The sequence below is a fragment of the Danio aesculapii genome, chromosome 4 (assembly GCF_903798145.1).
Source record: "Danio aesculapii chromosome 4, fDanAes4.1, whole genome shotgun sequence".
NCBI classification, from domain to species: domain Eukaryota; kingdom Metazoa; phylum Chordata; class Actinopteri; order Cypriniformes; family Danionidae; genus Danio; species Danio aesculapii.
In genome coordinates, this window is record NC_079438.1 from 52,873,548 (window position 1) to 52,886,495 (window position 12,948).

The 12,948-nt window shown below is 33.6% G+C and overlaps 1 protein-coding gene across 4 annotated transcripts in view; it reads left to right on the plus strand.

Annotated features, from left to right (window-relative positions):
- dock4b (dedicator of cytokinesis 4b) overlaps positions 1-12,948 on the plus strand; it is a 173,987-nt gene that overhangs the window by 51,045 nt on the left and 109,994 nt on the right. For all 4 annotated transcript variants that reach the window (XM_056456057.1, XM_056456060.1, XM_056456058.1 and 1 more), the window contains exons 5-8: positions 800-896; positions 2,055-2,203; positions 4,255-4,339; positions 11,214-11,365. In XM_056456057.1, coding sequence (XP_056312032.1) covers positions 800-896; positions 2,055-2,203; positions 4,255-4,339; positions 11,214-11,365 — 483 coding nt within the window. The remainder of the gene's footprint in view (positions 1-799; positions 897-2,054; positions 2,204-4,254; positions 4,340-11,213; positions 11,366-12,948) is intronic.

Sequence of the window (12,948 nt, forward strand, 5' to 3'; positions counted from 1 at the left end):
TGTAAAAATGCTTAGTTCTACACAATTTTATTATGTTGTCCCGATGCAAACCGATTAAGTTTGCAAGTTATGATGGATTGAACTTAATACAATTAAGTTGTCCCAAAAAAACTGTAAAAATTGTGTTCAAACCATTTAATTAAGTAGTTTAAACAAGCAAATTAGCAGTGCTTTGAGAGTTAAAACTATGTAAACAGACAAAAAAATTACCTATGAAGTCTTCTGAAGGCGAAACAATCAATCTGTGTATGAAACTGAACATTTATTTTCATTGTTATTAACTTTACTCCACAGCTTTTGCCATTAAAGCCATAAATAATATTCATTTTTGTGCACTGAACAATCTTTTAATAAGATCTCAGTGTACTGTCAGGAGCCACAGGGCCTTTTTTTTGCCTTGCCTGTGTATTTATTTATTCATTAAAAACTCTAAGCATCTGTGTCTATTGACTTGCATTTAACGAAGCACAAAAACTAGAATTTAATGTTGTACTGAAGGAATAAACACACCTACGCATTGAACACCTACATCATTTTCAAATATAGACTATGCGTTTCCTATCACATTCCCCATCATTATGGAGATGATATTTTGTTGGCACATGGAGATGATATTATGTTTTGTTGGCCCACTGATATCTGTAAAAACTCCATGCGAACTGAATATAACGATGGGCGAACAGAAGGAAGCCACATCTGCTTTTTTCCTTTGATTAGCAAACAGTAAAGCAAGCACAGAACCAGGCGAGGTGTATCACATATCTTTTTACACTGTGTGTCGCCCACATTCGACTCGCAGGCAGTTCGAGACGGTGGTGCCGAGCGAAGACTCTGTCATTACGGAGATGACGTCCACCTTGAGGGACTGGGGCGCCATGTGGAAGCAGCTCTTTGTGGTAAATACTGTTTGGGCAAAGACGGCAGAAATCCGCCCACAGCCAGACGCTGGTTTTGTGAACCCTGGATGCACAGACGCTGCTGGGCGGAATATATTATTTGTACTTGAGCTGTTGTTGCTTGAGGGGAAACTATTATTGAATTATTTTTACACCTGGTCATTATTTTTCAGTGGTAGTGCAATGAATTTCATTGTGAATGCTATAGCAACTTTAGTAATGCATTGCAATAATACAAACAAATAGGGATGGATACATTTATTACAGTGTTTGTTAATTTTTTTAAATTGAAAATGATAATCAGGTTGTTCGTTGTTAGTACTTGTCCACTCGCAGTTCATTAACCTCCTAGGGCTTGAGTGGTCACATATGTGGACAGCACATTTTGGCTCTCAAGTGGCTATTTAAAAATACTTTGAATGTTTTATATTTTGTTACAGACATACAGTGTCATCCTGCAACTGTTTTGCAGCATATGAAATGTCCCAAACACTATTTTTAACTGTCCAAAATGGGAATTTTTTTTTAATTTTTACTCTCTGATAGTCAAAGCAAGTTAAAAAAAAAACCCATTTCTGTTAAAAATGCATTAAAAAAAGTCAGGAAAAAGTGTTCAATGTAAATTCAGACCACGAGTCCACATATATGGACATCATTTTTCTCTAAAAGTACATCGTATCAAAAGATGATACTTAGGTTTTTATTTTAATAAGGTTCTAATAAGCCCAAATAGCAAAGAGAAATAAAAAATGCATGTAAAAAACAACTTGGGCCTTAAGAGGTTAAATAACTTTTAAAAGTGCTTTAGATTTTAATAATGCATTAGTAAATGCTAAACTAGGATAAATAGATGCTGTACAAGATTGACAGTGCAATATTGGAAAAATCTGACATTGTGATATTTAGTTTTTCTGCGATTATATTGTGATATGAATACGAGTTTCACCAGATGGCTTCAATAGATCTATTTGGGAAGTAGGGTTGTCACGATACTGGAATTCGATACTGAAATTTTAAAAAACATCCATTTCCTGCTAACATTTGAGCGCTGTTGAATGCGTTCTTAGACACACTGATTGTGAAAGCTGATTGTGATTGTGTTCACGTGCTCAACAGAAATGAAGTTTATTTTTGCTTCACTGTTGTTTACTTCTCTAGAAGAACGAAGGGGATTTGTTTAATAGACTGTGGCACGTGATGAATGAGATTTTGGACCTCAGGCGGCAGGTTCTGGTGGGACACTTGACTCATGACCGCATGCGGGACGTCAAACAGCACATCACGGCCCGTCTGGACTGGGGAAACGAGTGAGTATTGATGGGCTGAATCTAGGGCTGCACGATATTGGAAAAATCTAACATTGCATAATTTTTTATTCTGCAATATATATTATAATATGAATACAATTTCACTAGATGTGTTAAATAACTATTTGGAAAGAATTTATTATTTTAGATTGATTAGGATGATTCTGTATGATAATGTATATGCATAAAATATAAGTAACAATCTGCAAGCAAAGATAAATTCAATAAAGAAAAAGATGCAAATTAAATAAACACCGTTTTATTGTTTTCCAAGAAGTCAAACTGTATTCAAGTATACAGTAACTTATTAATTAAATGTAAAATAATGCTGCATAGTCTTTGTTTTATAAACAATTCAATAAAAATAATTGTTATTAATTTGTCAAAGTTACAAATGGTACAATTTCTTATACCTAAATGCTTTTAAAACCTTCACACATTCACAGGCCTCAAACACTTGCGAAATGATAAAAATTAATCCAGACTCTATGTATGTATGTATGTATGTATGTATGTATGTATGTATGTATGTATGTATGCATGTATGTATGTATGTATGTATGTATGTATGTATGTATGTATGTATGTATGTATGTATGCATGCATGCATGTATGTACGTACGTACGTACGTATGTATGTATGCATGTATGCATGTATGTATGTGTATTAAAGGATATATTTTGCAGCCCTAGCTGAATCTCAGTATGTGATATTAACAAGTTCTAATTATATTTTGATACTTGGGAAAATGGAAGTCTGGTTTTAAAAATGTTCCATTATAAAATGTGTTTTTCTGACAGTCAAGCCTTAATTCCCCCGAAGTTGCACTCGCATTTCAGAATAATTCCTCTAATATAAAATTTATAATCCTAATAAAATTATACTTTTTTTGTTGTAAGTGTAATTAAAAAAATGTATATATCATTATGCTGTTTTAAATAAAAGTTTAGTAATTAAAGTAATCAGAGCGGAAGGAAGGAAGGAAGGAAGGAAGGAAGGAAGGAAGGAAGGAAGATAGGAAGGAAGGAAGGAAGGAAGGATAAAACATCCTGACAATCAGGTCATATTTCATGAATATTCGTTAATGTTCTTTTTTTAAGAGGAAGTCAGTTTGTTAATTATGCAGTCGTTTCTTGATTGTTAAATATTATTATGATGTCGGTTATTTTATCACAATTGACATTGACAATGTTTTTATTCAGAATGGATGTTCTATCTTGCATGCAAAATACATATTTAGTACATACGCAGTACATATAAAATTGTAACTTTTTATATGTTCAAATTTGTGAGTTAAAAAATAAAAATAAAATAGTACGCAGTGTTTATACTGCTGATTTTGGCATTAATGTAGCCATTGCTACTTATGAGGCATTAATAAATAATTAAGCTTGACATATAGCTCTAGGCTTCATTTTCATCACGTAGTATGTAATTTCTTAATCCGTTAATTCTATTAGCATAAAAATGGCCCCAGGTATCTGTTTGTGACCTTAATATCTTTCATGAGTTTTTATCCTTTCCATTAATAAAAAGCAAAAATATACTTTGTCTTTACTTGTTTTATAATTCTGTGATGTTAATCTCAAAATCCACTTGACATAACAGTTACTAGACATTTATTTATGGGATTCATTGGAAATGAACGTGCAGATCAAGCAGGTAAGGATGTTAAACCTGCTTTGAATCTGTATGTAAATGACAAATGGAAAGGGATGCATGTAGACACAACGTATATGAAGGGAATCCTTTTGTAAATGAAAGAAATAATTATCATTTTGAAAATAATCTAAAAATCAGTAATCAAATTAAAAGATTGTATATAACTTCTTGTTTGTATTTTTTTTGTACAATGAATGTTTATTAAGAAAACTGTATGATTGCATGTTATATATTGTATATTTAGTATCGGTTTTGTCGTGAATATAGCCGATATGGCATTAAGAGATAAATAAAGACATTTAATTATTTAAATTCTACATTTATTTGTCTTGTGCAGTATATCAAACACAGTCCATTGATGCTATCATGCGTTTCTGTGCTTTCTCAGGCAGCTGGGTTTGGATCTGGTACCCAGGAGAGAGTTCAGCATGGTGGATCCGGATGAAATCAGCATCACCGAACTCTACCGTCTGGTACGTTTTTGCACGAAACATTCCTCCCTCGGTTTATCCTTTCCATTAAACGCGAGAGGCCCGCGATAAAAGCCTCCCGTCAGCTCCAGTAACAGCCCCCTTGGGGAAAATGACAGTAATTCTCAACCTCACCGACAAGATATGCTGCCGAAAATTACAGTGGTCATGGATGTTGAAGTTTGCTTGCTGGCCGGAGGGTTTGTTGACAGCGGGGAGTCTCTCTGCTGTGATATAATTGAGTTATACGGTGCTGAACGTGACCTGAAGTGTCCCATACAGTGTAATGTAATGTAATAACCCTCCGCTGGCAGACGGGACTCTGTTGCTGCAGCCTGTCTGGGGTTTATATTGCGGATACGCACATGCTTTTGCCAACGGTTCAATGCAATTCAATTCACGTTTATTTGTATTGCACTTTTTCATGATGCATATTGTTTTAAATGAGACTTACTGAAACAAAGCATGTTTCTACTTCATAATTAAGAGCTGGTCTCGGAATTTCTGGAGTATTATGGAATTTTGTAAGATCTATTCTATACATTGAATTTAGTTTGTTTTTGTCCAAGTCATGGAATATCAGATACTTTTGTTTGTCTCTTTATATTTTAGTTTCTATTTATCAGAATTTAGTTTATCTCTACTATCACAAATATCATGGGTTTTATCCATTTTCTACATGTTTTGCTATTTTTCAGCACATTTTCATTACTTTTCCTGCTCGTCAGAATAATTGTAATTCATTTTACAAAAGCATCATCAATATTTTTCCTCGACTACAGTGGTACAAATTAAATTTGTCATTAAAATGTCATTAAATAATAATGATGTTTTACAATTCTTTGACAGAGTATTGACACTTTTAATAAGGAATTTTAATGACAAACTCTTTGTTCCACTGGAGAGAGAGATCAGAAACAAAAAAATCATTAATATTAGCCTCATGACAATCATGTTTATGACAGATTTATGACAAGTTATGTTGTCTTGGTAATGTGAAGTGTTGATGTTTTATTTGTATTTGTATTGATTTATTGCGTTTTACATATATGAATATATCCTGCAGTTGGAAGGGGATCAGCCGCATAAAACCAAAGTAAACCAAATGCCTGAGTAATTGGTGGTTCATTCCGCTGTGGCATCTCCTGATTAATCAGGGACTAAGCTGAAGGATATAATATGAATATATCTGAGCTTTAGAGTGAAGTGTAAACATGCTCCTGCTTTATTTGTTGGTTATTACTAGGCCCACACATTGAGCCTATTTACTTGTGTAATTGTGTGTACATTGATATTTATTACATTTTTTAAATTAATTTCAGTAATCTTAATTATATACTAATATGAAAATGTTCATATGATTTATTTACAATACAGTTTGTAAAGTAATATTCTCTGTCTTTTAGTAGATATATGAGAGACTTGCTTTGTTTACCAAAGAAGTGGATCTAATCGGATTTGCATTGTAAACATTAAATAAGTTAAAAAGGTGTTATTATTATTTTTTAATAAGGCTCAAACCAGCAACCTTCTTGCTGTGAGGTGACAGCGCTACCTACTGCACCACCGTGTCATCTTATTATTATTTTTTATTTCATTTATTAAGTTTTTAGTCACAATAATCCCAAAATAATTCTGCATAAATTCACAGATTTTTTGCTAAATTCTGCAGAAATAGCAAAAATTGTCTGCTGATTCTGTCTGGCCCTAGTTATTGGTATCCTCTGTATTGCTTGTCCTTAGTTTTGCGACCTTAAACAGTCTGATTTATTAGTGTAACAAAAGATTAGTTAAGTACACAGGAGCTAAGCCATTTAAAGTTATATAGGGAAGTAGCTTATTTTATCATCAGCATAACAACTTAACCCTGTATTGGGTGAAGAACCGTATATGGTGACTTCACTGACTGATTACAAATATTTATAAATAAGTCATAAATGCAAATATAAGTGATAAAATTTGTCTTGTAGTAACTCCAAGTAACACGTCAGGGCTTTTTCAATGAGTGCCCTATAAAGGGTTAACTACGTATCCAGTGTAGAGAAGATAAGAAAGTTGAAGCTGGAAAAGGAGGTTTTGGCTGACTGTTATTGATCTATTTGGGTTGTTTTGTGCTAGTTTGGCTGTGATTGAGTTGCAGTGTTTGCTGTGTGTTTACGGAGCTCATTAAATGTGACCGATTCACTGTGATAAATCGTGTGGAAGTGAATCAGGCCCCACAGTCTCACCACACACACACACACACACACCTTAATTAGTGCTGAGGAATTGCTTGTCACCACAATTTTGTGTGAAAGAAACTGGGAGATCTGGAGTTGGAAAACAGTCCATCATTAGGAAGGCACGATATATTGGACTATACACACTGGCAACTGACAATATTATGGTTAGTTGATATTTTGGGGAGCATATATCAAGGCTATATACTATATGTTTTGTCCATTTGAAACTCCAAACACTTGAAACATTTTGGATTTTACATAAACACCTTTTTGGTGGCCATTTTTACTTTTTTATTTACTTTTTATATTTCAAATAGTTTCATAAAACATTAAACTAAAATAAATAGTAGGTTAATAAAGGTTTTATTTGATTAAGTTGGTAATTTATAAATGCTGTATTTGTGTAATTTTTGTATTTATATGTGTTATTATTATTATTATTATTATTATTATTATTATTATTATTATTATTATTATTATTATTAAAATGGTCAAATGAGAACTTATGAAGGGGAATAAATACTTTTAAATTATTTTATTTTCATTACACAATCAAGGTACATGTACAAGGTAAATGCATTTTATTAATTTATATATTAAAACATTATTTGTGTTTTGATCATGTAATACACGCACACACGCACACACACACATACACACACATTTTTTTGCATTGCCCAACGTTTTTCTCTTTCCGTTTTCGTTTCTGTGTTTGGTAGTTCATGGTAATTATTGCCCCATATTTTCTTGATCTGAGCACAGGTCGTCTTTGTTTACAGTTATTTATGTGAAAGTAAAGGGTTTAAGATGTCTAGAACCTTTCATGATCTGATCTGGCCTGCCAAACGCAGAATAAAGTCTTTAGTGAATTCCAGCGCTTATCTTTTTAGCCTATTCATTCCCATTTAAACCTCTGCTATTTCAGCCTCAGCTAATATTATTTCTCAAAAGCACCCAGGAACAATTTCTTTTGTCAATGTACTTTCTAGAATGAAGCAATATTTAAGTTTTAACACAAATTGTTCTACTATCAGTTAGAATTGAATTTGTGGATGCAAATGAAAGGTTTAATCGTATATACCACTATTTTATTGCTAAAGGCGTTATTTATTCGTTCATTTTCCTTCGGCTTTGTGCCTTTATTCATCAGGGGTCACCACAGCAGAATGAACTGCCAACTTATCCAGCATAAGTTTTACACAACGGATGCCCTTCCAGCTGCAAACCAGTACTGGGACTCATAAATACACACTCAATCACACATACACCACGACTAATTAGGTTTATTCAATTCACCTATAGCGCATGTCTTTGGATTGCGTGGTAAACCGGAGCATGCAAACTCAATGCCAACTGATCCAGCCGGGACTCGAACAAGCAAACCTCCTTTGCTGTCAGGCAAAGGCATTATTTTAAAGTTAATTCATTCATGTTTATTAAGGTTAAAGTAAAATATCGTAAATATATATAAAAATATTTGATATAAAAATGAATGTGACCTGTAAGAAATAACATTTTATTTCAATAAAAGTTATTTTTCTATTTAATTTAAAGAAAAAAATAATAATGCTAACAATGCAAAAGAGGAAAAATGATCAAAACATTGTGTAAACGTTTTGATTTTAGGTAAAGTTCTGATAATTCTTTTCATTTTTCTCATATATTGATATAAAACTCAATATATTTTCTGAAAACAGAAAATATAAAGGATAAAAAAACAGCTCAAATGATTAATAAAACAAGTAAAGTCACTGTCAAGTCTTTTATTTTTTTTTATAAAGCACTTTTTAAAAACAACAAATGCTTACCAAAGTGCTTTACACACACACTCCATCTAAAACAAAGGACAAATACAACAGACATAAGACTCTCACGTGGTATTAAAAGCCAAAGAGTAAAAATAGGTTTTAAGACTCGATTTAAAAACAGAAAGGGTTGTGGACAACAATAAATATCCTGATAAAACAGGTCTGAAACCAAATTTGTGGATGAAGTTGAAGTACTTAAACTCATGCATTATTACTTTAGCTCATGCGTTTCAAAACGAAAGCTCTTCTTATAGATTTCCCTTGTTCCTCCTTATCGTTATCACAAGAAAGTGTGGGTAAAATTATAGTCTGCCTAAATAGCACACTATCTTGACACTGTTTTCAAAATGAGCACCCTAGTCATAATAGCTGGCTGTTTATTTCAGTAATCGCTTGCAGAAGTCAGCTCTAATTGACTGAGAAACACTGAGAAAAGGCTACATGCCGTCAGTTTAATTGAAATGTTATGCATTATAATATGGTTTTTAAATGAAAGTGTTCAGTAGGGTCTTTCTCTGTCCTCATACGTGCACACACATACACACTGTCACATATGCTGTGCCCCCGTTGGCCTTTTCATATTTCACATCTCGCCTGTTCACACCTCGCTGTCCTCAAACACAGACACATGCGCTTCAATAGATCCAATAGGCGCTCTCTGGAGAGAAGTGTGTTTGTTGCACAACAGCAGAGCCGATGTGCACTTCAGATGAGCATGTGTGCAGTGATATATATGATTGCGTGTGCGCGCATTTTGTCTGTGTGTGTGTGTGTGTGAGTTTGACATTGCTCTGTTGGTCCATTGCAAAGAAAAGAGCATATTAACTGAAACAAATTCGATTTGGCCGGCTGTAAAGAAGTCGTGCTGTGAACACAGAGCTGCTGGAATTCAGGAGAAAAGCCAATGCATTTCTGATGCCGTCACCAGTGGAGATCAAAATTGGAGAAAAACCTGCAGTTTTCTACATTTTAAGGTCAATGCCTAGTGCTGTTTAACCCTTGTGTGCTGTTGGGGTTGTTTTTTTATCTGCTCTGGGGTGATTTCGAGTCTTAATTTGACTCCAATTTTCTCTGTGTTTCAGCAAATAGAATGATTTTTAGCAACAAATCTTATTTTGACAAATATTTTAAGCAAATTTTTAAAAACTCAATACACTCTGGGCAAATTTACTACCCTTTCATTATGTTCATGGCTGTTTTGGCCCCATTGACTTCCATTATAATGACATTTTTTGATTGCAAAGCCATGGCGCCATATAATCGTGCATTCTTAATTGTTGCTGGTTTTCCCTGTTGGGAAGAGGCTAAATTTGTCATTTTTACTGTTGATCATCAGTTGCAATGCAAAAACAGCTTTGTTTCTGGCTTTTATATGGCGTTATATGAAGTATAGGGTGTGTGAGAGAGACTTTTAAACACTTACCTTGATATGTCTGCGAAAATTAAAATAAGCAAGTCAGAATATGGTAAGCATAGTAAGTCGTCACCTTGGAATTATAAGTTTCTATCTGCATTCTGAATGATTTTGAGACATTGAGCTTCAAAGTTTTTGCATTCCATAGGAAACAGTATGTGTGTAACATTTGTTTATTAAATAAAAAGTCTTAAAATTTAAACAACTTATAAAAAAAACATCCCATAATGTAAATAAGTTGTGATTTTAATAAGAATATGTCAATAACTCAATTTTGACAAAAATGTCAGATCTTATAATTCTAAGGTGACGAAGTGTATTTATGCACGCACACTATAGACCATTTTGAGAAATGTAAACAAAAACAATGGTCCCAACATATCTCATGTTTTACATTTTTAATGTCTATTCACCTTATCCTCCGCGTACGAGCGGGCGCAGCCATTTGAATCTTTTTGGCTGGAGACTTCCGGTCTAGTTCATCTCCATTCATTTTTAGACATTAAAAACAGCTCGTTCTGCTGCTTCATGTTGCAAACTGATCTTTTCTTATTATATTATTCTATTTTGTCTGTATAGTCATGGACACACTTTGTTAGTAGAGCAAGTAGTTTGACCGTTTTCTGACGTTCATTATTCCTAGTCATTTCTCCCATAGGGAGCTGAATCGGAAGTTCTAAAACAATCGCTAAAACGAGTGCACTTCCGCATTAAAGAATAAGGTCAATAGCAGGGATGTCAAACTCAATTCCTGGAGAGCCGCAGCCCTGCACAGTTTAGTTCCAACCCTAATTAAACACAGCTGTTCAAACTAATCAAGTCTGTCAGTCTTGTTTGAAACGTACAGGTAAGTGTGTTGAAGCAGGGCTGGAACTAAGCTGTGCAGGGCTGCGGCCCTTCCAGGAATTGAGTTTGACATTACTGGTCTACAGCTTCCGAGATTCCAAAGAGAGCCACATATTGATAATGTTATGATAGCTGTTTTAACATTAAGTTATGATTGAATTGACACTTGTTACATTTATGAAATAGTTTGATAATAAGCAGGAAATGTTCATGAGCCATTGACATGACCACACTGAAATGGTCTATAGTTTGCTGTTTTACACCATATATTTCTATCCATATGTTTCTATCCATGTGTTTTATTTTTACTCTCTATAAAAACCAGAAACCTTTTTTGCACAGACCTATCTAAAGATTTAATGCTTTCAACTGATGATCAACAGAAAATTGATGCATTTTACCTCTTCCCAACAGGGTAAACCACCAACAATCAAGAAGGCATGAATGTTAAGTTATTAAGATGTTAAATATTTTTAAAAGATCTTCACATGAGACCTAATCGTTTGCCTCCGACTTTAGATTTACATGCATTATGAATCCTTTTTATTCTGTAATATCTAATAATCAGCGTGCATTTGATTGGACAGATGGAGCATCGGCACCGGAAGAAGGAAACTCCGGCTCCGGTCAGCACACATCACCTGTTTGTGCATCTCAAGAGTCTGATGAGCTCAAACCTGGGCGAAGAACTGGAGGTTTTCTTCTTCATCTACGACAGTCGAGAGAACCGACAGCTTAGGTGAGTGTTTAAACATGTAAATGAAGTCAATATTATTCGCCCTCTTATATATATATATATATATATATATATATATATATATATATATATATATATATATATATATATATATATATATATATATATATATATATATATATTCTTTTTCAAATATTTTCCAAATGATTTTTTTCACAGTATTTCCCATAATATATATATTTTTTTATTTAGGCTAGAATAAAAGCAGTTTTTAATCTATTTAATACCATTTAAAGGTCAAAATTATTAGCCCCTTAAGCATTTTTTTTCCCAATTGTCTCCAGAACAGACCATCATCACACAATCACTTGCCTAATTAACCTAACTTACCTACTTAATCTAGTTAAGCCTTTAAATGCCACTTTAGGCTGAATAGTAGTATCTTAATATCTAGTCAAATATTATTTACTGTCATCATGGATCAAGATAAAATAAATCAGTTCATTAGAAATGAGTTATTAAAACGATTATGTTTAGAAATGTGTTGAAAAAACCTTCTCCCCGATAAACAGAAAAATATACTGGGGGTCTAATAGTTCAGGGGGGCTAATAATTCTGACTTCAACTGTACAACTCAGTCCAAACTATCCAATTCGTTTTTTATTACCCACAAGAGATGTAATGTAATGTAATGAACATATAGGCTGATGCTTGGTGAAAATTCCTCTTGATTTAATTTCTCTACTGAACTAAACAAACCACTAAAGCACTTGCTTGATGTAAATCTGTGGCATTGTTTTGATGATGTCCTACTGCAGATCATTCATTGATTGAGTGAATACATGATATACTAGATTTTCGTTCACTCTAATTTGGTGTTTAACTAGCAATAAAGGAGGATCTGCTGTTTCAACTGAGCTGTCTCTACAGTGATATGCCACACCAGTGGAAAAACCCCATTTATTGTTTGAATTTCCTGATCAAATGGACATGATTTGAAAGATGTGACTTTTTTTAAAATAATGAAAGTGCAAGCCTTTGATTTATAAATGGATATTGAATATTGTGTGGTGTGCTGGTCGAGTTTCCTGCATGCGTGAACTAAACGTGCATCAACCAAAAGATTGGTTTTATCATTTATAAAGTTTTCTTGCAACCATTCAAAAATGTATAAGATTAATTTTATACGTTTTTTTTAGAAGTGCTTTTTCATTCTCTTTTACAAAGACTGCATTGCACAAACATGAATTATCTAAACATGTATAAATCAGTATGTGTTTTGTGAGAAAAGGGACTTGAAGTGACAGAAGTTGCTCGTTCAAAGCTGATTTTTCAACATCATTACTCCATATTACTGCATCTTTTTTTCAAGATTATTTCTGGAGCGGTGTTATTTACTAAAAAAAAAGTCCGCTCTTTGTATCCGGCGCCAGGATGTGCTCTTCAATCATAACCTCATTACATGTGCAGCTTCCTCCTGTGTTTGTTCCTGACCAGTGCAGACAGATGAAAAACAAATAAACTGTTTTCATCAACCAAACACACACCTGCACTAGAGGCTGAGAGAGAGAGAGAGAGAGAGAAAAAGAGAGAGAGAGAAAAAGAGAGAGAGAAAAAGAGAGAGA